This window comes from Coturnix japonica, chromosome 24 (assembly GCF_001577835.2).
Source record: "Coturnix japonica isolate 7356 chromosome 24, Coturnix japonica 2.1, whole genome shotgun sequence".
NCBI classification, from domain to species: Eukaryota; Metazoa; Chordata; class Aves; order Galliformes; family Phasianidae; genus Coturnix; species Coturnix japonica.
Genome location: NC_029539.1, coordinates 5,004,644 through 5,030,531, shown reverse-complemented (window position 1 = coordinate 5,030,531; position 25,888 = coordinate 5,004,644). Strand labels below are relative to the sequence as shown.

General features: G+C 49.3%; 2 protein-coding genes across 3 annotated transcripts; both read left to right on the top strand.

Annotated features, from left to right (window-relative positions):
- Positions 1–1,135: 1,135 nt before the first annotated feature.
- Positions 1,136–8,633, top strand: LOC107324297 (mucin-5AC-like). Of its 2 annotated transcripts, XM_032449109.1 has the most exons (6): positions 1,136–1,648; positions 2,257–5,368; positions 5,871–6,107; positions 6,588–6,744; positions 6,972–7,101; positions 7,638–8,633. In XM_032449109.1, exons 1-6 carry the CDS (start codon positions 1,591–1,593, stop codon positions 7,787–7,789), a joined length of 3,846 nt encoding a protein of 1,281 aa, XP_032305000.1. In that variant the 5' UTR covers positions 1,136–1,590; the 3' UTR covers positions 7,790–8,633. The 2 variants fall into 2 exon arrangements, with proteins under 2 accessions (XP_032305000.1, XP_015739709.1); XM_015884223.2 differs by lacking the exons at positions 1,136–1,648; positions 2,257–5,368 and having other exon boundaries at positions 5,380–6,107.
- Positions 8,634–9,630: 997 nt separating this feature from the next.
- Positions 9,631–15,873, top strand: ANKK1 (ankyrin repeat and kinase domain containing 1). The gene is given in 9 exon segments (XM_015883795.2): positions 9,631–9,648; positions 9,650–9,960; positions 10,974–11,268; positions 11,839–11,990; positions 12,452–12,501; positions 12,611–12,766; positions 13,022–13,140; positions 13,624–13,669; positions 14,020–15,873. Coding segments are annotated over 9 exon segments (2,496 nt in total). The 3' UTR covers positions 15,369–15,873.
- The last annotated feature ends 10,015 nt before the right edge of the window (positions 15,874–25,888 follow it).

Here is a 25,888-nt window from a genome sequence, read left to right as displayed (position 1 = left end):
GTCGCGTGTGACTTTGAAACAGCTTTTTCAGTTGCCCCCTTGATGCTTGTGGTGGTCTATGTATATAATCTCATCACTTTAGAACAGTAGCCTATAAATGATATACCACCTCCTTTTTGATATCATCTCCTTCTCAGAACAACAGCTGAATCTTCTCACTTTAGAGGAAGGAATCTCTCTTGCCCCTGTTTTTTCTCCCCTGGAAGTGAAAAGCATCTGATCAATAGTCTCACTGTGTTTTATAAATCCTTTCCATTAAATTACAGCCAGCCAAAGCAAATAGGTAACAAATATTTGATAGCTCTGTGTAGCAGTCAAGCCCAAATAAGCAGTACTGCACTTTGAGCCTGAGAAATTCCAACATTGTCTTACCAAGAAACCCCAAAACATTAGTCCTGTGTTCCAGGATTGGCTGCCCCAGGTGCCAGTCAGGATACGTGCCTTTCCCAGACAGCTGTGGCAGTGAGGAGATGACCTTGGTGAGCAATGGAGCTGGATGGGCAGTGAGGCTGTCAGCACAGATCAGGACTGTCTGCTGGGCTGCTCTTCATCATCCTGCTGCAGGATGGACAGTGCCTTATTGTTGGTTCCCCTCAGGAGCGATCGCCTCTTCCTCAGTGTCTTTTACAGTGCCCTTCTCAGCTGTTGTTGTGCCGCTTATCTGAACGTTGCTCATTGTTTTATATGCAATCTCCGCTGCCCTCACAACATTCACAGCTATGTAACAATGTTCTCATCTCTTCAGCCTGCATTGTTCCAAATTTCCTGTCTCCCAGAGTTTCTTTTGCTTCTGTGTGTGTGTAGGAGCCTGGTGCTAAAAGGACACCTGTGAGATGCTGCTCACCAGCTCCAGGTGAGCATTTGCAAGGAGGGGAGGGCTTGCTGTTAATGGAAATAGGGATGTACAGGATTGCCAAATGAGCCCCTGGCCTTCTCTTCTGTTGTTATTCAAGTTTAAATTGTATCATAAGCATAGAAAGGTTCAGGTTGGAGGAGAACTCAAAGCCCGCCCAGCACTACCCTCAGTCATGAGGCACAAACTCTGGTGGGGCTCTGCAGACCTGGAGCACTGGCAGAAGCAGAACTGTGGCCTCCTTCCTTCCACTGTGGGGCTCATAGGGAGGAGGGCTGTTATTTGGGCTCACAGGGCTGGGCAGGTTGCTTTATGAGGGGCCTCCACCTGGGATCCAGGCTCATCCCTCTGTGTTTTGCTCAAAGACGTTGTCACAAGCTTTGGATCTTGGCTCAGGTGGCACGAAGAACTTTTCTTCAGCAGTGAGATGCTGCCCCACACGCTGCCTCTCACACTCCCAATCAGGTTTTCCATCTTTATCATGCACACGAGCACAGTGTCTTCTTTTGTTAAAAATCAATTGATTCCCATTGGTCCAGGCTTCAGAATATCTGGGTTTTTTTTAACCAAGTTTATTGGTTGCTGCCTGACCTGAACTCTTATAAAGTAACCCAATACTCTGCCCCTCCAGAAACAACACAGTCGATGCTCTCTGCTGTGAGGCAGCAATGGCTGTTTAGCGAGTTGCCTCCTCTACACAAATCATTATTGTGGTGACTCAGGAGCTGCTTCACAAAATGCAGGACCTGCTTCCCATTTTTGTCCTGATTGCATCGGAGCTGTTGGATCTGTCTGGTGAGTGATGCATTCTGTCCTGATGTCATTTGCTGCCTTTCCACCTTCTTTTCAGTGCTGGATGTAGTGCCATGGGTCTCAGGTGTGTGGTAAGGGGATGAGTGAGCACAACCTTCTTTGGGAACAGCTGTCTGGCCAAATACTTTAGACAGCATGAAAGCAAATTGAGTTTGCAATGCTGTTGTGCCTCAAGCAAGTTCCTGGGGCTGCTATCACTCACAGCACAGACCGGTCCCCCCAGAAGGTGTGTGTATGTATGTAGGGCACTTCCCTTATCTGAGACTTTGATTCCTTAAAGAATTTGAGTTCCTGCACATCTGTAGACACATGTATTGCTTTGCTGAGTTGGAGCTGAGCTATGAGCTTCCATCTATTTGTACAAAAATCATAATTCATAATTGTTATAGACTTAACAGCCCAGTCTCCATCATCCATCAGAATCCATTTATTGGCAGTATCTGCTTTTGGGTTTCCCTTTACTCTGCTCGCTGTTCCCAAAGCATTTCCCTGACTTTCCGCTTCCCTCTCAGCCTGTTGCAAAGTGCTGCTGCAAACTGTTGGTAGTTGATGGACAAGCAAATAGACAAAGCTCCATTTCTGTCTGCCAGGTGCCCCCAGAGCCGAGCACCATCTTGGTGCAGCTGCAGACCTGAGCTTTCCTGGAGGAACCCAACCGGTATCTGGGATCAGTCCGCTGTCGGTCACAGAAGATGACTTGGGTGAGGCAACCAATTACGTTCAGACTCCAGCAGCCGATCCTACAAATGAAATGACAGCAGACTTCATTCCCAGCCACACAGAGGTGGCTGCAAGAGCAACAGCTACACCACCATTGGAGCCAGTGAGGGGTGTGGAGGGGTCTGACCAAAGGCACATGGCAGCAGCTGTGAATCTCCAGGACAGACAGCCTTATGAGCTCTTGAGCAGCCCCATCTCCACACAGGGGTCACAGGCTGCCACCCACCCGCATCCCTCAGGAAAGGCTGCCACCATTACCAGCCCAGCCAGCTCTGGTGCTGGCACCCCTCAGCCCATTCCCAGTGCAGGGATGCAGCAAGGTGCTCCTGCCTTGTCCAGCCCAGGCATCCAGCAGAGGGAGGCACCAAGTCTTGAAACGTCTCCTCTGACTTCAACAATACATTTCCATCCTCTCAGAAAAGAAACAGCATCTCCATCTCCCGTCAGAAAGAAGATGGTGACGCATCCACCGTCAGCACCTCCCACCAGCAAAAGGCCGAGAGACACAAGCCCCCATGCACAGCCCCACAGCAGAGCTGCACAGCCTCGGGGTGTGGGTGCCAAGGTCACCACTTCTGCATTCCTACCAAGGCCAGCTTCAGGGGGCCCTACTGCAGCTCCTTCCAGAACAACACAGACAACTGCTGCTCAGTTCTCCCCTATTTTACCTCTGAAGGGAGGGACAGCAAGCAGTGAAGGCAGGAACTCAACGGCTGCCATAAGTGGGTCTGGACACACAGCCCGACTGCCTGCTCTGCAGGATGTTCTGCAGGGCCATGCACACTCCTCTCCCCCACTGATGCCACTGGAAGCCCTGGATCGTGGTGATTTACCCCACTCTCCATCTCAAGAGCCCACTAATGCTGCTGACAGACCACAGCCTCTCCCTTTGCCCCGGACTCTCAGCTGCACCAAACACCACTCCTCCCAGGAAACCCACAGCTCTCAAGGAAGCACAGCCCTGGTTTTGCAAAGAGATGTTGATCACCAGGTGACAAGTAAACCTGAAAAATCCAGATTCCCTGAGAAGCCACAGGTTTCTACCAGTGCATCCTCAGTAAGTCGGTCACAAATGTCCACCTTAAACCCTTCCCAAACTACTACAGAGACAAAAGGAGCTACGTCTGCACTCTCCCCAGGCACATCCACCCTGGAGCACGCAGCCCTTCAAGCCATGAGCGCCCCTGATGCTGTTCATGCAGCACTTCAGCCACCAGCTGTATCTCCTCCTTCTGCCGGATCCCAGTTAGTGGCCATCTCCAGTTCTGCTGGGCAAGGACTTCACACACCAACTTCACCCACTTTAGCTCATTCCGGGTCTCCTCACCCACCTCTTGCTCAGGAAAACCAACCCAGCACAACTGCACATCCCAAGGTGGTGGAGGCTGCTGTTTCTGATGGGATCCCAGCACACCTGGCACAGCACCTGGTGCAGCAGCTGGGAACATCACAGCACACAAACCTCAGTGCTATCAGAACCGACCACCTTAACGTATTACCATCACTCCCATATCTGTCCTTCCTGCTTAGAAATACCGATGGCATGCTATGCCTGCTTCCCACACAGGATTCCCCTTTGCCTGTGCAATTCCCAAATATCAGCACAGGGACTCTGGTTTCTGCTCAGCAAATCCTCACAGTGTCAAATTCTTCGTTATTAGATCCTGGGAACTTACCAAACCTGAGTCTTTCCAGCCTAATCCTGGTTAAGCCCATATTTATCCTCTTTCCCACCGACAGACCAGGCTTACAGGGTGGACCCTCTCCTGAGGGTGAAGGCAAACACAAAACCCTCTTGTTCACCAACCAGGAAGGTGTGAACGCAGTTACTGCTGAGCACGGCCGTGACATCCCGGCGATGTCTGCACGTGTCCCTCTCACAGCTGGGAAGTTGCTTCCTTCATCGCTGCCAGCGGTGGGGCTGCCCGATCCCCCACTCCCAGCCCAGCCTCCGTTTGCCATCGCGGGGCCAGTGGAGGCTCAGCCCGGCAAGGAGGCAGCACTGCAAGGCACCAGCCAGGGCTCAGCCCCCACAGCGTCCTCTGCCCGTACACAGTGCGCTGAGTGTCTGCGCTCAGCCAGGACCACGAATTACCCACTGAGGGTGCCCACGAGCCCTGTGCCTTCGCAGCTTACACCGCAAAGCTCCGAGCCGCTCCAAAGGCTGCCATCACCGGCTGGGATTGCGCCCAGCACCGTACCAGCATCCCCAGCACCTCCCACTGGCAGCGATGGGAGAGGTTCAGCTGCGGGCAGCACCGCCTGTCCGGGAGCGGCTCCTCATCCCAGGGCAGCACCAACACCACCCTCTTCTATGCGCCCCGACCTTGGCGAGCACCTGGAGCTCACACCCGCCGTGCCCAAACCCTCGGCCCTGATGGAGACCCCAGCGCTAACACCGGTGCTGTCACCATTTTCAGCAGAGGTTCACATGAAAACAACAACGTCTGGGAAGCTGCTGGCTGCAGTTACCCACCCGAGAACGCACACCGGGTCCTCTGCAGGCCTGCCTTCCTCGGTGGCCGTGCACGTTCTCCTGCCATCAGCCTTGAAACACGATCGGAGCACCCGAGCACAGGGCAATGTGGGGGAAGATGCAAAGCCAACTGAAGTCAGCTCGAGTGCAAGGAAAACAGGACCCGCAGGAAGCAGCACTGCTCTGCCAGCTGTGTTTAACACGAGGCCGGAGCAGCACCCTGCAGCAGCACAGCGCAGCGAGGCTGCTTCAGCCCCAGCGCAGTCCGCGTCTGCAGAAACTGTGATTGAGAGACACAGCTCCGCTGGGCAGCACCCAGGACCGTCTACAACAGGATCGGCTGCGGGGCTGCCGCTGAGCACTGAGGAGGAGGAGGAGGTCGGACCCCGCGAGGTGACAGAAGAAGCAGCCGAAGGGTCCATAACCGACCTCACACCGCTGCGGTCACAGCCGGCAGAGCCCCGCCGCCGCAGCGCCGTGCAGCCGGAGGGCGCCGTGCTCAGCGGGTAATGGGTGCAGGGGCTGCTGCTGTGCGCTCACAGCGTGGGGGGGTTAACAGTGCTCCATGGGCTCAGCAGCACGGGCATGATGTACTGCTGGTTTATGAGCACTCAGTTCATCCTGCAGTGACCTCAGAAGTGTATTTAAAAACATGAGTAATCTTTCTACATCTCAGATGGTAGCGCTGTCCTTGCAGATCCAGCTTTCTTTTGCGTTGCAGCCTTTGATTCTCTGCCTCTCCTCCTAAGCAGCTCTACATGCAGCTCTGCCATGTGGGAGCGTCTGATGGCACAATGAGACAGGCCAGCAAAACATGGACCTTCCCAACATGGCTGTGCAGAGGCAGGAGGTGGCTCAGGTCACACCAGGGTCTACTTGCTCTTCATTTCATTCAACTTGTTTGCAGACACCTTGCAGATCTCTTTGGTTTCACTCAGGAAACCAACCCTAGCACTGAGCAGCTGCGTAGCCGGGCTGGGCTCAGCTGGTTTCTTCTCTCCCCTGCAGCGTTGCGGTTGTCAGCGATGAGCTCTGTGGCTCTGGGAACTACACGGTGCAGATGACCCTGCGCCCCGTGGCAGACACCAGCCTGGAGCTGCAGGGCTCGCCCCCCACCCAGGACTCCTTCCTGGCTCTCGTGGCTGTGCAGAGCAGCCTCCAGCCTGTGCTGCAGCTCCGCTCCTGCTGTGTGACACCATCCAGCAGCCTGCAGGGCCCCAGCGCTGTGTGCTGCCCACTGCCCAGGTATGGCACCAGGAGGTCCAGATGGGGCTGGGGTGGGGGACATGTACTGGAATCAACACCATAAGACACACAGCTGTCCTTCCTTCATGCTTTGACCCATGAAAATAACCTGACCCACTTTCTTGTGCAGTATTATTGTACAGCATCCTCCTGCCCCTCCTCCTGTGGGAGCACACAGCCCAGGAGCAGAGCAGCCCAGAGGTGGGAGACCCGGGCTGCAGTGAGAGCTCACCCCTGTGCTGCTGCTGCATCTGAGTCAAGCACTGAGAACCACAGCACTGCCCCCCTTTTAGAGGTTTCAGCACAACTGACCTCCAAGAAACAACAGCAGGCACACATCCATGCTGGGACACTGACATTTTGGGGATTCTTTTTGCCCAGGACCTGGCAGGCAGCCTGTGCAGAGCAGTGTCTGCCCCTTCCCTGTCCTTACCTGGGAAGTGCTGGAAGATGAAGCTGTTTTCTGTTTGTCCTTGCCAGGCTGCCAGCTGAGTGCAGACACATCCAGCTACTGCCAAGCAGTGAGTTCGGAGCTGCCAGCTTCACCATCCAGCTGTTCCAGATGCTGAATCACTCTGTGGCCTATCTGCACTGTGAGCTCAATGTCTGTCTGCAGGGCCACACAGACTGTGAGCAGGTACATGGGCAGGGTCTTCCTTTGCTGATCTGAGCACCTTCCGAAGCTTTAAGACTTCCTCCCCCGTGCTTGGCAAGGCTCAGCAGTGGGGTGCCTACCAAATCCATGTCAGTGCCTCATGCTCAATGTGGGTCATGCCATGGGTTTAAGAGGCACAGCACTATGGAGGCAGGAAGTGCTACGAGGGCTGTGCCAGGCTCTGCTCAGTGCTCCCCATCTCTTTCCAGGACTGTTTCGTCGGTGCGGAGCTGCTCCCCCCACCAGGGGACAGGAACAGGCACAGAAACCCACACAACCTGGTCTCATTTGGCCCAGTTCTGAGAGCAGCAGACAGCTTAGAGTACAAACCTGAGGAAGGTGGGTCTCCCATTTGGCAGTTCTACCCTGCAGAAATCTCAGCTCCATTTATGGAGCTTTTTCCTTTTTCTTCCCATCCGTAGTGGAAATGCAGCAGCTGGTTTCTGTTAATTAGATGTTGCCCAGCTGTTAGAATGGAGATGGATTCAATTTGGCACATCATGAGCGTGACAGACTTCCGGAGCTCACTGCCACCATCTCTTAGAGTCACTTAGTTTCTTGTATGTCTGATTGCTGTATTTCTTTATTTATTTTGCAAAGAGCATTGACTGCTGAGACCTTATGACAAAGCAGGCAGTGTGTCTGGGGGGACACTACCCATTCATAACATCACAGAACCATGGGGTGGCTGAGGTTGGACAGGACCTCAATGATCACCCAGTTCCAACCTCCTGCCATGGGCATGGCTGTTGTTCAGACTGCTCTATGGAAAGAAGCAGCCACCCCTGCTTGGCATGCTGGAAAGAGGAACGGGTTTTAACCCCCTTTCTCTTCTCCCTTAATGTTATTCACAGCTTAATGACTTCTCTTTCCAGGTCCTAATTCTGCCATGCTGGTGCCCATTCTGCTGGGATCCCTGACTGGCTTTGCTGTCTTGGGCAGTGTTTTCATCTGCCTTTGGTTGCATCACAGGCAGAAAACCAAAAACCTGAGTTATCCACCATTTGGAGAAATCCATGGTCTATGAACTACTCACAACTGCCTGGTCCTGCCTATCTCGCTCCACTGCTCCACTAATCAGAAAAGCAAACACTTTTGAACTGCACACTGTATTGCTTTTGTAGACCTGTTGGCCCAGGGAACAAGATCTGTCTCCTTCCTTTCTTTCCTTCTGCACGCATGAGCTCACAAACTACAGAGTAGAGGACTGTAGAAGCAGCCCATCCAAAGGGGAGAGCAGATCTGCCAGGGAGCTGAAACCTTTAGGTCAGAGTTCACTGTCTGTCTTGCAGAAGCACTCATTATTCCGTGCACTGAAGTAGTGCTGAGGAAATTAGCACCACATTCCATTTGACATTGCCTTACCCACATAGATAGTCCCTGTGCTAAGCTGTTAATGCCATTTATGCCCCGGACAAGTGTCATTAAAACCTGCTGGAGAGTTAAGACATAGAGCAAGACCAAGTGTGTGTGCACTGAGGGTGACGTAGAAACAAGGGAGCAGCCCCAGCCCCAAAGGTTTGTCCTCTTCCCTGTGATACATCTGCAATCACAGCAGGTTCTGTGCAAAGCTGCAGCTCGAGGGGTGCTCAGTGGTTGTTGGTAACACATCCCAAACTTCCAGAGCTGCAGCAGGGCTTCCAGGATGTGTCAGCAATGCAGTTGTGCTTTGGGGAAGAAATCACTGCGCAGCTGTGTGTGGCTCTGCAGTAGTGCTGTGTGGTGCCTGCACTCACTGCTGTCTGCAGAACTCGGTTGCATCCGGCAGGGCCCAGCGCTGTGCAGTGTTGTGGTGCCTCTTGAAAAGGTGGGCTTCAGTACCTGCACGCATCATAAAGGTGAAAAGCTGTTAATAAAGAGCAGGTGCCTCCGTGCTGTGTGTGATGAAAGCTTATTTCTTACAGTGGCTGCTTTCTCAACTAGGGTAAGGTGGTCATAAGAGATTAAAAAGGATGAAGTCCCTGGTGACTGGAGAAAAGGCAATATCAATCTTATTTATAAAATAAAGGTGAAAAGGATGACCTGAGGAACTGCTGACCTGGCCACCTCAACGCTGTGCTGGGGAAGATTATGGAGCAGATCCTGCTGGAAGCTGTGCTAAGGCAAGTGGAAGAGAAGGAGGCGATATGGGACAACCAGCATGGCCTCAGCAAGGGCAGGTCCTGCCTGACCAACTGCATGGCTTTGGTGGTGTAACTGCATCAGTGAACAAGAGAGGAGCCACTGGTATCGTCTATCTGGACTTCAGTAAGGCCTTTAACATGGTCCTCCACAACATCTTTCTCTCCAAATTGGAAATACATGAATCTGAAGGGTGGACTGTTTGATGGAGCAGGAACTGGTTGGGAGGTGAGGCACTGGCACAGGTTTCCCATAGAGCTGTGGGTGCCCCATCCCTGCAGGCACTCAAGGCCAGGTGGGATGGGGCCCTGGGCAGCCTGAGCTGGTGGGGGCAGCCCTGCCCATGGCCGGGGGTGGCACTGGGTGGGCTTTGAGGTCCCCTCCAACCTAAGCTGTCTATGATCTATGATTCTGAATAAAGATCCATTGGTAATAACTGCTGAAGAGACCCCTGGAGCTGCTGGAAAGCCCATTGTTCACTGAGCCATCCCATCAGTGTCCCACTTAACACCATGACAGCTGCTGCATGCACCATGTGGCAGGGGAGCAGTCATTGTGAGTCAGGTCACCAGCCACCACCAAAGCAGCCAGCAGCCTGAGCTGGCTGAACTGCCTGGACCAGCTCTTTGCTGTGTTCTCCTGCCCTGAGATGCCCTTCCAGGCAGTCAGCATCTCCTTCATCCTTGCTCCCTGCCTCTCCATGCTGCTTACATTTATTTGCAAGCAGTTTCTCAGGTTTACGTGCTGATGTTCCTTACATACAAGGTCTGGAGACCCACCCCTTGGCTCACCACGCACCTCCCCATTCACACTGAGAGTGGAGGAGCTTCCCAGTTCTTCTCAAACACACTCGAGCAGCTGGCAGTGCTGGGCTGCCTCTGATGCTGCCATGGCTTCGGGGACAGAGCAGCAATGTGGCAGCCTCACTGTCTTCAGCAAGGAGGACTTTGAGGAGGACTGGGTGAAGGTGGCCAGCGGGGGCTTTGGGTGCGTGTACCAAGTCAAGCACAAGAAGTGGAGGACGGTCTATGCGGTGAAATGCTCCCCGTATCTGCTGCAGGACCCCGGCATGGAGAGGTAATGACTGCTCTCCTCCAGCATTGTAATCTGGCGCATATTTGTGTCTTAAACTTCATTAGCACAGGCGTTTCCAGCTGTTGTTGCTGGGCTCGCTGGGTTGATGAAGTTATTTATTCTAAATTTCTATTGCATTCCAGCTGAAAGGATCCTGTCTGGTTCATAGCCACATGCTGATATCTCTTTTCTTGTGATGTTACTGACTCCAGTGGAGATAGTTTAATTGGGCAGTGGCCATGCCTTTGGTTTGCAGTGCTTATGCTCTGCATACTGCATTTACTTTTTCTATTCTGGGGGAAAAGAGAATCAAGTTGATTGGTTTTACTTTTGTATGTATCAGCTCAAGGAAGTTTAATCTTATGGATACCACCAAAGCAAGAGGGCAGGGTCTAAGTAATGCTGTGCAGCAGCACCCACCCCTGTGCCCATCCATTGTATGCCCTGTGCTGGAAGGGAGCAGGCGGGGGCCATGCCCTGCAGCTCTGCCCCAGAAGGGAGCGAGAAACCACAAGTCCCTCCTTGTGCAGCACTCCATGCTGCGGGCTGTGCCTTTCTGCAGTGAGCCTTCCTACCAGAAATAATGCACCTGGGGTAACCCATGAGGGGTCTGTTCCACCAGAGAAAGACTGGCAGAGGGTTTTGCTCTGTTGAACTGTGTTTAGATGCGTGGGTGGCCCTGCAGGATGACATTGTGAGCTCAGATTCATTCCCAGGTGCGCTTTCTAACTTCTAGAAGTCTTTACACTTGTACTGATTGGTATCTGTCAGCGCACTCTGGGCACCCCAACTTGTTCAGCAGGTCACAAAATGCAAAGATTTAGTGAAGCAGGTCTGGCAGAGCTGGCAGCAGCAGGCAGACTTGTCTAGACTGCCCCGGGACCAATCCAAGGGGAAATTTGATTCTTTTAGGGATGTACAAGGCTGCTTGGATAGCCCTAAGCTGCTGTACAGGAATTCCACCTATGGATCAGCGCTGACACCATCTCTTGGTTCTTTTTTTTTTTTCCACCCAGAACCAGTGTGAACTGTCTCATGGAAGAAGCAACCAAGATGGAGAAAATCAAATTCCAGCACATTGTCACAATCTATGGGGTCTGCAACAGCCCTCTGGGGATAGTGATGGAATACATGTCCAGAGGGTCTTTGGAGAAAATCCTTCCCACACACAAAATGTCATGGCAGCTCAAGTTCCGGGTTATCCATGAGATGGGCTTGGCTATGAATTTCCTGCACAGCATGACACCTCCATTGCTTCACTTAGACCTAAAGCCAGGGAACATACTCCTTGATGGGAATATGCATGTCAAGGTATGGCCTCATTGTTTCCAGGGACGGGTCATTTCTCTTGGTTGTACATAGGTTGTTTTGGGTCCAGAAGCTTGATAAGGATCTTCAGGAGCACTCATCATTATGATTGACATGTGCAGCTTGCAAGAAGCAGCTGGTAAACAAATTGCATGATATACCCCAGATCATATAGCAGATTCATAGAATCATAGAACTCAGATTGGAGGAGTCCTCAAAGCCTACCCAGTGCCACCTCCACCCATGGGCAGGGCTGCCCCCCACCAGCACAGGCTGCCCAGGGCCCCATCACACCTGGCCTTGAGTGCCTGCAGGGATGGGGCACCCACAGCAATCTGGGCAGCAGTGCCAGCACCTCATTGCCCTAATTGTGCCAGAACTGGGAACACAAGGGAAAACGCTGATTGGCTGGGCTCCGTGAAAAGCATTGACTCTGGTTTTAGTTGGGTTTTCTCAGGTTTATCAAACACCTCCTCATATTCCTGATCGTGAAGGACAAAGATATCTCCCAGCTAAAATAAGGAGAAGTGAAATTGTTAACATTAGAGAGAACATCATGTTTTCTGCTTGCAGATCTCAGACTTTGGGTTGTCCAGATGGATGGAGCAGTCAAGCCGAATGCAATATATTGAAAGCTCTGCTTTGAGGGGCACTTTGAGCTACATCCCCCCAGAAATGTTTCTGCAGAACACCAAGCCGCCAGGAATCAAATACGATGTGTACAGGTAAGGCCTGCCTTACTGCACAGAGATGAGACAGCATTCAAATATCCTTTTGGCCAAATTTCTTTGCAGCCCACTTATAAAAGCTACATTCCATATCCTTCACTACTACACTGCACAGTGATCCAAGAGAAATAGCAATGGAGTATCCATGTGGTCACATGCACTTGACTCTACAACCCAGTAGGAATAAAATGGGCTGTAGAGGGATGTAGGCTATCATAAGAAATCCTGTAAGTCACTCATCCTCTGCTCAAGCCCTGTGGCAGACATCAGAGATGTATGTGATGATTCATACAATAATGTCCTCTGGGGGCGGAGGGTGCAATCCCAGCTCTTCCATCCTGAAGGACATCATTTCCTACATTTTCCATTTCTTGAGTATATGAAAGCAGTAAGTGGATTTTATGCTTGTGTACAATGAGAACACCATGGAAATGATTGCTCACAATCTCTCATTGCAGCTTTGGAATAGTCATTTGGGAGGTGCTTATGCAGAAGAAGCCTTATGCAGGTAAATATGAGAGTGAATGCATTTCTTACATGCTCTGCATTCATTAAAAGTTTATTACAGCCACCTCCACAGAGAAAATCTCTGCTGTGTGCTGCTGTCACCCTTTCAGGAGCCAACATGATGGCCATCATCGTCAGGGTAGCAGCAGGCAAGAGGCCCTGCCTGGAACCCATCAGTGATGACTGGCCGGGGGAATGCCAGCAGATGGTGGACTTGATGAAGAGGTGCTGGAACCAAGACCCAAAGCAAAGACCAAGCTTTACAGGTGTAGTAGCCAAACAGGGCATGGATTAGGCAAAGGTCAGCTTCAGGAATTAACAGCTGGGGGATAAGCTTGCATGTAACTGGGTACCAGCTAAACTGCCTGTGGCTTTGCCAGTGCTTGGTACCCATCTGCTGTCAACACATCCTTTTTGCCCCTCTTTCCATCCTCCCCATGTGGAGGATACCTGGAGGACTCCCACAGCCCTGGGTGCTGACTGGGTAATCAGCACAGCTAACAGTCTCCCTGCTCCTGCAGATATCCCTGTAGAAACAGACATGCTGCTGTCCCTGATACAAAGCCTGGTTGTGGATCCGGAGAACGAGCGCCTTGTCAGAAAGATGTCCCACAAACCTGCTATTGCTGGGAACCAGCAGGTGAGCAAGGCTGCCCAGTGCCTGGGGAAGTGCACTGAGTCCCTCCTAGCTGCTGAGGAGGTATTTCCTCTCCCATCACTATTTATCATCAGTGCACCTCAGTACTCTGTGTGTGCCTGCATGGAGTGCACATCTGTCACTCATTTATGGGGATGGGAAAAGTCCCAATAAATCTAGGAAGCTAAACACTGTGCTAAATGATGGATGATCCAACAGAAAGGTCCTTCCTTCTGCCTCTATGGCTTTGCCATATCTGAAAGTTGGAGCAAAGGACCAAAGTATCCTGATATCCTGGGATATCTTCAGGCTCTTGCGTGCCCATTAGTGTCATGATTTGCTCTTCTCATAGGACTGGATGAAAAAAAAACATACAAATGGCAGCACAAAACTCTGGAGCAAAGAAGAAATCTGTGCCAAAAAGTGTATAATGCAAATAAGCAACTTTCCCTTATGTTTTTTTCTTTCCCCCTTCCCGAAAATGAGAGTGACAAAGAAGAGCTTATCTTCTCTCAAGACACCAGAACCGCTGGTAAGTGGGGATCTCTTCTTCATCATGTAAAGATAAGGAAGAGGGAAACCAGTAGAATAGGCTGTTTCCTCGCTCTCCAGAGATAAGGATATGGCACAAGGAAGTTTTCTGTGTGGGGGACTTTTTGTTTTAAATTAAGCAAAATGAACTATACAGGAAATAAGTTCCCATGATGGAGAAACCAAACATCTCATGGCTTTGAAAGAGATGTTTCACATTCCGTATCTCTAAGGTGCTTTCATTTCATCGCACAACATGAGCACCCACATGCTCTCCCTCCTTTTTTGTGCACACCAAGATGTTCCATTCTGCCTTTCCCCCCCCTGATGTTCTGTTTGCCCTGCCTTTAGGAACCGGTCACCAGGAAGTTCATGTCCCACCTTCACACAGTGAGATGGAAAGCCCGGAGGACATCCTATGTGAGGAGATCTGGAGAGTTCATGAGAACGGCCTCACGCTGCTTCACTTCATGGTGATCCAAGGAAACGTGGAAAAGGTGAAGTTTCTCCTGAGCTGCAAAGCCAATGTGAACAGCCAGGCGGTCTGTGGCTACACCCCGCTCATAGTGGCTGTTCAGAAGAGATCACCAGAGATCTGCTCAGTGCTGATAGAGCATGGTGCAGACACCAACATGCCCGATGAGGATGGCTGGACACCTCTTCACTTTGCTGCTCAGAATGGGGATGACCGAATTGTTCGCCTCTTGCTGGACCACCAGGCTCATGTCAATGCTCAGGAACATGACGGGTGGACCCCTCTGCACTTGGCATCCCAGAACAACTTTGAGAACGTGGCCCGAGTGCTGCTCTCTCGCCAGGCTGACTCCAACACCCAAGAGGTGGATGGGAAAACCGCGCTCCATGTGGCAGCCTGCTTTGGGCACGTCGGCCTGGTGAAGCTCCTCGCCAGTCAGGGAGCAGACCTGGAGAAGAAGCAGAAGAACCACAGAACCCCTCTCCACGTTGCTGTGGAGAGAGGGAAGTTCAGGGTAGTCCACTATTTGCTGAAGAACGGGGCCTCTGTCAACAGCCTGGACCAAAACCATTACAGTGCCCTGCACCTGGCCGTGGTGAGGGGCAAGTATCTCATATGTGAGAAACTCATCAAGTATGGAGCCAACGTCGAGCTGCGGACAGACAAAGGCTGGACCCCCCTGCACCTGGCTTCATTCAAAGGACACATTGAGATCATCCACCTGCTGAAAGACAGCTGTGCCAAGCTGAACGCCAGGGGAAGCATGGGCTGGACACCGCTGCACTTGGCCACGCGCTACAGTGAAGAGCCGGTGGTCTGTGAGCTGCTGAGGTGTGGGGCAGACCCCAACATCACCGAGAAGTCCGAGTGGGCCCCCTTGCATTTTGCAGTGCAGCGGGGCTCCTTTCTGACTGTCATCAATCTCCTGGAGTGCAGGGCAGACGTCAACGTGAAGAACAAAGTGGGCTGGACACCACTGCACCTCGCCGTCCTCAAAGGCAACATGGCCATTATAAAGACCTTGATTAAGGCTGGTGCTCTGCTCAATGTGGAAGATATTACTGGCTGCACAGCCCTCCAGTTGGCAATTAGACATCAGAAAGAAAACATCATTACGTTGCTCCAAGGCAAGGACTCGCTGATGAATACATTGCAGAATAGGACCCTGGTGAATGATGCTCAGATTTCAAGACCCAGAACAGCTCCAAGAAGGACAGATTTGTAGATTCATTGCATCTGGCATTTGTCACTCGAATGTTAAGGTATCAGGGTCGGAAGTCCCTATATCCTGTCACCTGCTGATTACAGGGGATTTTTATTTTTTTTTAATGGCAACTCTTAAGTTTAAACACTGAAAGAAAACAGAGCTGTAGAGGGCAGATGACAAGCTATGCTTGAGAGCAACCAAATTTATAGCCCCTTTTGGCTTGGTGATGCTGGCGTTAGTCTGTGCTTCTCTGTTGCGATACTCACTGCGTGGGGACAGAAAAGGATATGTGAACTACCTTTTAAAATGGACTCTGCTGAAATCGTGCATAGCAGTGCATATTTGGGTATCTTCCACATATTTTCTTGCTTTTATTCTTTGTTTTCTGACAGAGCAGATTGGTGTAAAGCAGCTTGGTGCAGGTGGGAATTGCGTCTTGAGATTCTCACCTGCTGCTGGAAATAGACACCAAGCGAATGGTGCAGCAATGTGTCAGATTTTCTGACATCTCATTTTTGTAACAAGAGCCTTTATTAAAAATAAACTGAGTAAGAAAAATCTCTGTTGAGAAGTATTTAAATGGATGCAACGCGCTGCAAAGTAATTCCACTCCATCTCTTAAACAGTGAGGCTGTCATTCCAAAGATGGCTTGAAGGATAAGCCAAGAAATGGGTGCAGTTGGTGGGTGCAGTCAGGTGGGGCTCCTTTCTGCCTTAGCTGAGGGCTATTAGTTTGAAGGCTGCTCTCAGGCTCCTCTTCTCTTTGACCAGACAGACTTGTCTGGAAAGTGTTGCTCATGGTATTGAATGAAATTGTCTAAATTCAAAATTATTTTGCTTTTGTGGATGCTTCTGAGGATGTGTAGAAAAGGCGTGATGACAAATGCATCCTATTTATGCAGCTGGTCCTACATTAGGGGTTGTTTTTACAGGCAAAAAATCAGTGGGATTGTCCTGAATCCAGTTTGGCAGCATTGCAGGTAATGCAGTGTGGCTGCTGAGAGATTTGGGGGCCTTAGCCTTTCAGACAGACATGCAATTGTGACTTTCATTTTATCTAGAAAGATGTGGCAATGCAAGTAAACAACCCACAGCTCTGTTTACTCTGTACAGGGCGAATGCCACAGGGCAGGGAACTCCTTTACCACCCCAGCCAACAACAAGAGCTGCCCTGTATAGGGAGGATCTGCTCAGTAGCTCACTCCAGGCATAAGAAGTGCTCATTGTCCCAGGAAAGCTGATAGCTGCTTGATCACAGCAGAGCTGGGAGACAGAACAGAAGCATCTTTAAGTGTTCTGTGAGACCGAAGATATATTGCCATATGTGAGTCATAACTGTATTTCACTGCTTAATGCAGCGTGCATTTCCCCTTGCCTGAGCTCCAACCCACTGAAGCTGTCTGGACTCTTCTAAATAAAAGAGCAGGTGGGGTGGCTGCAATGGCTGCGAGTGCTATTAAATGTTCTTTTGTCCCTTCTTGCACATTTATTTTCCTTTTGAAATCTGACAAGCTGAACTCATAGCAGGGTATTGCAGAAACACAGGGCAGGAGGTGGGCTGCTTCCAGGCAGGGAGAAACTGGGAAACCTCCTGCTGTGGGAGCAGAGCTCTGTATGCTGCTGGTGTGTGGGCATTGCTTGCAACTGAGCCACGTTCTGTGGGGAAATGCATGATGATTCTTTGGAAAAAGTGGAATTGGCTTGGACAGGTGCACTCTTTCCTGGGGAAAGAACTGGCTGGATCAACCTCTTCTCATGGGTAACAGCAACAGGATGAGAGGGGATGGCCTCAGGTTGTGCCACAGGAGGTTCAGGCTGGATACTGGGAAAACCTACTTCACAGGGGTGGTTGGGCAGTGGCACAGGATGCCCAGGGTGGGGTCACCATCTTTGGAGGTGTTCAGGAACCACGGAGACGTGGCACTAAGGAGCACAGTCAGTGAGCAATACAAGTGGATGATTGCACTGGATAATCCTAGAGCTCTTTTACAGCATTGGCTGCTTCCTTGTAACTTCAGAATATCCTGTTTTGATGAGATGTAAAGTGAAGACAAACAAAAATCCCTAACATTACTAATTTCACTTATAACTATTTGGCACCAGTTTTCAAAGGGAGGAGAAAGAGGACTTTCAGGGTGGGATTAGCAGCTGCTGGAGGTGAGATGAAAGAACTTTGTAGCCTGGACTTGTGTTACAGGAGAATGAAAAAGACAACACCTATATTACAGTCTTATGCCTCCACTGGCATGCTGAAGGTAAACTCATTACATCGTCATGAAGAATGGGTGCTTGGCCAACACCAAGCTTTGCCTCCATGCGGAGTGTCCTTTAGCACAGCACACCTTGTTGTGCTCAGGATGTGCCTGGTGTCACCACATGGGTCTCTGGGGACAGACATTGTGCTGCTGCTCACAGCAGTGCCAGGACTGGGATCCATGAATCTGCAGTGCTCCTCGCAGCCTTGAGCAGAGCAGTGCTGGTAACAAGCTGGAATATTTGTCTCTAATTAAAATGTCTTGTTTCTCATTCTCATAGAGCTTGGAGATCTCTTGCTGAGACCTAAGCTGTTTAGCTGTTGTTAAGCTGTCAGAGGCGTTACATTAAATATGAGGCACAGACAGATAGCTCTCCGTTGGTGTGACATTTTTACTCCAATAGCACTTCGAAGATGTTTTCTTAGCAGTGATGCTTGAAATTCTGCAGGATGATGGATGTGACTGGCAGCAGGGATGTCTGTCTGCCTGAACTTACAAATGAAGAAATCCATCAACCCCAAGAACAGCCCAAACCCACAGCAGTAACCCAAGTCAGTCCAGGGAGGGCTTTTGTTGTTGAGTGCTCACAGAGGCTTGGATTTGTGACAGAAACTTCTGGTGCTCGTTTCACAAGCTTTAAACTCTAAATAGGAGGAGAAAAAAGTGAGGCGTGAGGGACTGTCTCCTGCCTGTTTCCCAGCCTGTCCAGGCTGATTGCAGTCATTGTTCACAATGAACTTTAGGACATCACGAGGTCTGACAGTGATGGGATGAGAGGGAATAGCTTTAAAGTGAAAGAGGGGAGCTGTGGGTTAGATGTGAGGAAGCAATCCTTTCCTCAGAGGGCGGTGAGGCACTGGCACTGCTGCCCAGAGAGCTGTGGGTGCCCCATCCCTGCAGGCACTCAAGGCCAGGTGGGATGGGGCCCTGGGCAGCCTGAGCTGGTGGGGGCAGCCCTGCCCATGGCCGGGGGTGGCACTGGGTGGGCTTTGAGGTCCCCTCCAACCTGAGCCATTCTGTGATCTATGGCATTGAATTTGGAAGCACCACTGCTCACCTCCTCACTTTTATTCCTGAGGAGCACAGCCATCAGCTGACGCAAAGCCTTCAGCACTGCTGGGAGAATGTGAGCATCTCCATCACTTGAAATATTTACACAAAATAAAGAAATCCAATTGCCACATAATTCAGTAGCTCATTTCTATCATCGCTCTGACAGAAAAACAAAACTCAGCTCAGATGTCGTGGAGCGCTCTCCAGAAGAGCTTAATTAAATTTATAATGAAAATAACAGGGGATTAAGAAGGCACAAGGGAAATGTATTCCTCTCGCAGAGAATTACAGAGGTGATAGAAGCAATTTTCAGAGAAAATTACCTGTTTGCTATTCAGTTTCTATAGAAATTAAATGAGTCTTTACAAACTCTGGAAAACCGCATTCCAGCCCACACTTTCATTGTGACTGTGCAACTTGTTATTTCTATAATTAATCGTGGGTCTTCACCTCACTCCCCCCTACACCCCCTTTTCCCTTCTTCAGATACGTTTTAGTCTTCTGTCCCTGCTGATAACATGATATAACCATCCATATATCTCTTAACCAAGAGCGGCCAATGCTGACAGTGTGTGTCAGCAGTGCCTGCTGTAAGGAGCAGGAACAGGACCTAAATCTTCCACCAGCTCAAGTGCACCACTCAAAAGGCCAGCAATGTTGAGCCTTAAGTCTTATGAAAATCCTGTCTTTGTGCTATTTTAATTTGCCTGAGTGAGCCCAGAGCAGCACTCCTTACTGCCTTGCTAGGGTGCCTCATTCCTCCAGCACACAGTGTTGCTTCTCTCATTGGCATGTTGCATTTCTGATTTTCTTCCATTGCCTAATTTCTGCAGCAGGATTGGGAAGGTCATTAGTAGACAGTATCTGTAAAAGGCTCTGAGGTCTGTAGAAGGATGGCAGGGATAGAGCTGATTCAGGAAACATGGAGATGTGGCACTGAGGGACACGGTCAGTGGGCAGTATAGGGTTGGACTGGGTGATCCTAGAGATCTTTTCCAACCCTCTCAATTTGATGATTCTAAGACCTCACATCAGCCTACATAGGACTAACTTACCTGGCTTGAGGGTACTACCTTGAATCTACACTTTATGCAGCAGCCCCATCCGACGTGCACTGCTTGAGCAGCCCCGGGTCATTCATTGCTCCTGAAAACCTTCTCTTGTTGCTCAAATCCCTCTCAAAATGACATGTTTTACAGTGCCAAGGGGCAACGTTCAGATGACATCATTTCTGTGCGTGGGACAGAAAGGACTTAATGAATCTGAAACTCGGGTTCTCTGTGATTTGTGCTTGTGAAACAGAAAAACAAGTTAAAGCCAGACAGGCTGAACCTCTGTCATCTGGCACCTTGCAGAGTTATAGATGCCTATGTGCAATGAGTGTAATTCACTCCTGATCTGATTTTGCAGTTTTTTCCATTTATTTAGCTCTATTCATTGTGGGAGATGCTGGAGGATCAGTTCTAGAGGCAATTGGATTCTTCTGCAATTTCAGATGCCTTTAGTTAATTAAATACTTGCTGCTGAAACACACTGGTGGCAGGGATGACATAAAATATCTGCACACAGGTATGGCTGGGAAACTGAATCAGAGCAGCTCCTATTTGCTTCTTAAGAAAACAAGCAATTGTTTTCAGATTGCTTTTGTATCTCCCCTTGCATTCCATCAAAGGTATCACTGACTTCAACTCTATGAGCACTTTTTGCATCCCTTGCTCCATTAAGCCACAGGGGTGTAATCTGGAGATGCTGGACAAGCAGTCTGCATTTGATTCCTGTTGCTTCCATCAAAGAGACCCGTAGGGAAATGTCTAGAGGGTTAAAATTACATAACCTGGGAGTTATTAGCAAGCACTATCCATGCACTGAGAGCGTCTGCATTATGTTTGTGGGTGTTCTAGTGACCAGTGGTTTTTGACCCCATTACCATATCTTTATTGCATCTTTGAAACCTTCTAAATCTCCTGTTTATGTAAAGGAAAACAGCTCTATTCATAGGATCTACAAGTCTTCAGGCATTCATGGAGCATTTTGTACATGATGGATGCTATCAGCATCCTGCTTCTTGCTTCTCCTCTGACTCAACACATACGATTCTTGACCAACACTGCATAAACAAATCCAGTGGAAAGTAAATACATCTGTGGATGCCAGGAATGATCCAGCCACACCTCACATTCATACCAGAGAGGTGAAAGCTGTGACTGTTATTGATTTCTTAAGTGGCTTCTTAGTGTCGCATCTGACTGGAAATAATTTTTCACATGGGAAATTTACAACCTAACTACAGGGAAGTGAGCAAGTGGGGTTTGTCATGGCTATCACAGAATGATGGATTTTCTGCTGAAGAATTTCTTTCCAGAAGAAGCACTTCTGTCTTGATGAAAGTAATTTGTGGGAATTTCAGTGAAATATTTCAGTTTTCCATGCTAAACTCTTTAAAGGAGAAAATCTGAAAATCAGAGTGCCACAGAACGGCTCAGGTTGGATGGGACCTCAAAGCCCACCCAGTGCCACCCCCAGCCATGGGCAGGGCTGCCCCCACCAGCTCAGGCTGCCCAGGGCCCCATCCCACCTGGCCTTGAATGCCTGCAGGGATGAGGCACCCACAGCTCTCTGGGCAGCAGTGCCAGCTCCTCACCCCCCTCACATCGAACTGATATCTCCCCTTTTATAGTTGGGAAGCCCAACTCTCTCAGCCTGTCTTCACAGCAGAGGTGCTCCAGCCCTCTGAGCATCCTCACGCCCTCCTCTGGACCCGCTCCAGCAGCTTCACATCCCTCCTGTCCTGGGGTCCCCAGGCCTGTGCACAGCACTGCAGGTGGGGCCTTCCAGGCGCAGAGCAGAGGGGCACAACCCCCTCCCTCTCCCTGTTGCTGCAGCCCAGAGGACAGGTGGACACTTAAAATAAAGTATTTCAGTTTGCATTTGTGTTTTACTTTAATATCAAATGTTTTTATTTCAATATTATTGGAAGCAAAATAATGGTTGATAAAGTGCTTGGTGTAAATTGGAATTGCATTTGCAGATTTTCTAGATGTAAATCTGGAAAGAGACCAAAACACTCTGGTCCTTTCTAGGACAAATCCATTCCTGGCATTGCCTATGTTCTGAGTTCTAACTCACTGTGTTCTCTATCAGTATGAATCTGCTCAATAGATGACAGCATGGTGCCATTCAAATCCCTGCAGCCCCTGTTCGTGATGCCATTTGTCTGCCTGTGAATGCATGCTGCTGTTCTTCCCTATCTCCTGGTGTTCTGTTCTTGCTCCGAGGATGACTTGTTAAATCTCAGGCTCCCCACTGTCCATCCCATCCCCACCCTGCTCTAAGCCATTATGGCTTGCAGTCATCCAGACTTGGAGGCAGCAGGGAATGAGGAGATCAAGGCTGTGACAAGTCTCTTGCCGTGTTTTATCACGCAAGTGGATCTTCAAAGGCTGTCTGCATGTGACGCTGCCTTTACTCAAACTGCACCTCTATTTCTGGCAGCGATGGGTGTTACCAAGAGTGTTTTGAATAGGGCTGGGAGGAACCCTGGGGTGGTATCCTGTCTTCAGGAATGGTTTTATGAAACCCAGTTCTCTAACTTGTTCTTAAAAGCCATCTGTTACCGAGATCATTTCTCAGAGGACTTTGTTCCAGCGCTGCATTGTCATTGCTGTAGCTAAACCAGGCTGCAAATAACTGCACCTGGTTTAGCAATAAGCAAGTCCCAAATTAGAAGCATACAAAACATTTATTGTTTTTGTTAGCAAGCACTGCAACATGGGCCAAGATCTCCTGCATATGTGACTTACAAATAGAATAAAACCCTACAGGAATAGAAGGAATCACATCATGCTTCAAGGAGGCAGTTGCTCATTGCACTCGTGTTGAAAAGCTGTGCTCTGTTTGGTTCACGGGTAATGCTGCTAATGCCTTTATGAGTCACTAATAAGCATTGCTGCATTTAATCAGCTGCTTTCCTTTCCAAGGAGGTGAGGCCAAAGCTTTTCTCTGAGTGAGCATCCAACTAGTTTGAGTCAGAACTTCTGGGCACAGGTTAACAGATGGGGGCTTTAGGTCCACATCTGCAAATGCGCACCCATTTGGTGCGTCTACCTGCACGTGTGTTCAGCCTAAGGCAACCGATTTCCACATGAGATCAGCATGAACAGCTTACATCTGGTTTTATAAGGAATCTCTCCCATCCAATGCCACTTGATGAGGGGGAGTCCTGGAGTAAATATCCCAGCGCCTTCCTTGGTTTCTTGTATGAAATAGCTCCAGAATACAAATACCCACTTAGCATACACTGAGCTGCATGTGTGCAAGTCAGTAAATAGAGGCAGTTTTTGATCCAGTGGCCAAAAAGCTCAGCCAGTCCCCACAGAACAAGGCTCACCTCTTCATCCTAGAGACTTGTGATTATTGTTCTGAATTAAAAACCTTACACATCAGAAAATATTAATTAAAGATTCCATCTCACTTTGGAGCAATTATGCAGAGGCAGATCTGGCCAGGATGGACCAAAAAATATGTGATAATCAGATGCAATAAAGGAAGGTTGGGCTCTGAGCACCTGATGGAGCTGTGGGTATCCCTGTTCCTTGCAGGGGATCACTGTGGGACCTGATGGCTTTTAGGAGTCCTTTCCAACTCAAATTATTCTGTGATTCTATAAAATGAACCTTTCTCTGCTGCTGTTAACTGAGAGGTGCACTTCTCCACAAAGGCAGAAACACTGTGGATGCTGACAGCTTTTGGCTACGGCCAGACTTACGTCTGAGGCACAGCTGGACTCATTCCCTGGCACTTGTGCTACTGCTCTGCACCAGAGCTCCTTTCTCAGAGAGGCAGAGGAGTGTTTCTTTGATAGCTGTGCAGATGTTAGTCTTGTTCTTTGGACAAGCTTATCTGCCTTCTCCAAGCAGGACAAAAATAACTCTTTAGAAGAGGTTTGGGGAATTGGTCTCTTTGGGAATTACGCAGTTTGCCACAGGGCTTTGCTGAGCCTGACCTGCCTCACTTTGCTGGAATATTTGTTGTCTCCCCAGAGAGCTGAGTAGGGCCATTTGTCGGCCGGCTTGTTCCTGTGACTGCACACAGTTGTGTTCTGCTGAAGGCTCATCCCCAGAGACACCAGTGAGTGCAGGAAGATGTCACAGGACAGAAATAACGGGAGGGGACAGCAACAAAACAGCCATTGTGAAACAAATAACAACAACAAAAAACACAGAGAAAAAACACAGAGAAAAGGAGCAATTTGTCCAAAACCTGCCGAGACTCTTGCAAAAGTGGTGTTTTCATGTTAACAAGATGTTCAGGATGCCAGAACAACTCACTCTGCTTAAGGGTTGGGTTAAGTGGACTCAGGGGCCAAGCAGGTAACAGCAGCAGTGATACTGTGCAACACAGTCCTAACCCATAGCAAGTGCAAGCTAAGGGAGTTACTGTAAGCACCATGGAAGTGTAGCCTAAAGCACTTTACTGCATATCTGCCACCAGCTGAGAACATGCCCAAACTCAATTACCATAGCACAGTGAATTGCCAGCCCACAATAATTCAGTCATAAATCTCCATCCCCAGGTTAATTTGGTGTGACTTTCTCATCCAGACTCCAGCCTTCCTGTGTACTGCAGGAGCTGGATCCCTGTTGCTCTGGACTCATAATGTCATTTATAGCAAAATGTGCCGAAAATCACAGAGTCATCCAGGTTGGAAAAGACCTCTGAGATCACCCAGCCTGAACATCCACCTGCCACCAACATGGCCCACTGACCACATCCCTCAGCGCCACATCTCCATGGTTCTGTAACCTTTCCAGAGACAATGACTCCACCTGTTCCCTGGGCAGTCTGTGCCAACGATCACTCATTTGGAGAAGAAATATTTCCAGATGTTCAACCTGAGCCTCCCTTGGCACAACTGGAGGCTGTCATCTCTTGTCTGATAGGGGACAAGAGTGAATGTGTGCTGTGCTACAAAAGTGCATTTCCCTGTGTCCCTGCCTTCAGCCAGCTGAGTTTTTAGGCTTGGATTCTGCAGCCTATGTGCAAACTCACCAGTTTTGTTTTGGGGTCATAACCCAACTCATTCCACCACATCCCATGTTTTTCTCTGTAGTCCTGTCTGTTTTGCAGCTTATGGTTGGCAGAGCTTACGAGATCTGCAGAGACTGTCTCAGCTGTCAGCTCCTTTGTCACTGTTAGTATTTGCAGACAAGATTAGATTTCTTGCAAACATTAATTCTGTGGTTCCTTGTGGTCTGCAAAACCAGCCTTGTGGCTGCATTGCTAAATGAATGGCTCGTAGCGAATACTTGGTGCAGTTACAAAGCCTGAAGCTATGACCCCATTTTCTCCCAACTGAGGTTTGTTTACTTCTGCTTTTTAAGCCTCTTTAAAGCAATTTCTAGGTCTGTTAATTATTAATTATACCTTAATTATATTTAGTCCATCATCACCACTCTTCCTTTGGTGAATAAAGTTGTTATTTATGAGTCAAAAGCTATTTATGAAACAGACAGTCTGGTATCCTCAGAAAGATGCGAGTTAAGGGAACTGTTTTAATTATTAAAGCCTTGATTACAGAGAATGAGTTAATTTAACAGGTACAACTGGTACTCCTTTTTCTGCTGTGTGTATGTCCTGCTGCTTCTTCCTGGAATATCATATACTTTGTTGGGTTAGAATGAGGACATCATCTGGGTTGAACTTGATGGCTTTGGAAATGCTTTTTTACTTTGTAAATTGAATGCTTCAATGCATAAATTATCTTTTTACCTGTTTTGGTTCAAGACTGAGTAGACCAAAGCCTTTGGTTCATGCCAAGGAGCAAAACACCATCCAGTGGAACTGCAGGTTGGTAGGTCTGCCCTGGCAGCAGGAAGGGCTGGTGGGTTTTGTGGTTATTTTGTCGTACAATGAAAAATAATATTGGAGAGAACCCCAACCTCAAAGGTGTGGTGAGGCTGAGGTCTCACTGTTGTGCTGAGCCTGGTTGAGGTTCACACGCATCTATTGGATTGATTCTTGCATCAGTGCCAAATATCTAAGCAGCTGGCACAAGCAAACTGTGGCATAAGCACAGCACAAGTGTGAATGTTCCTAAATGAACATCTCTAGCATATCTAGCAGTCTCTAGCATAAGACAAGAGAAAGGCAGGAGGAGAAAAGCTCCCTGTGAGCCATTCCTTTGTCTTCACCAGTGCTGTTGGTGGTGGGAATTCTCTCCTCAGGTGGGCT

Bases quoted from the DNA above. Each gene is read 5' to 3' on its own strand.
- LOC107324297 (XM_032449109.1), top strand. From the start codon at position 1,591: ATGCAGGACCTGCTTCCCATTTTTGTCCTGATTGCATCGGAGCTGTTG. The intron at 6,108-6,587 runs GTATGGCACCAG...TGTCCTTGCCAG, and splicing joins GTGTGCTGCCCACTGCCCAG to GCTGCCAGCTGAGTGCAGAC. The intron at 7,102-7,637 runs GTGGGTCTCCCA...TTCTCTTTCCAG, and splicing joins AGAGTACAAACCTGAGGAAG to GTCCTAATTCTGCCATGCTG.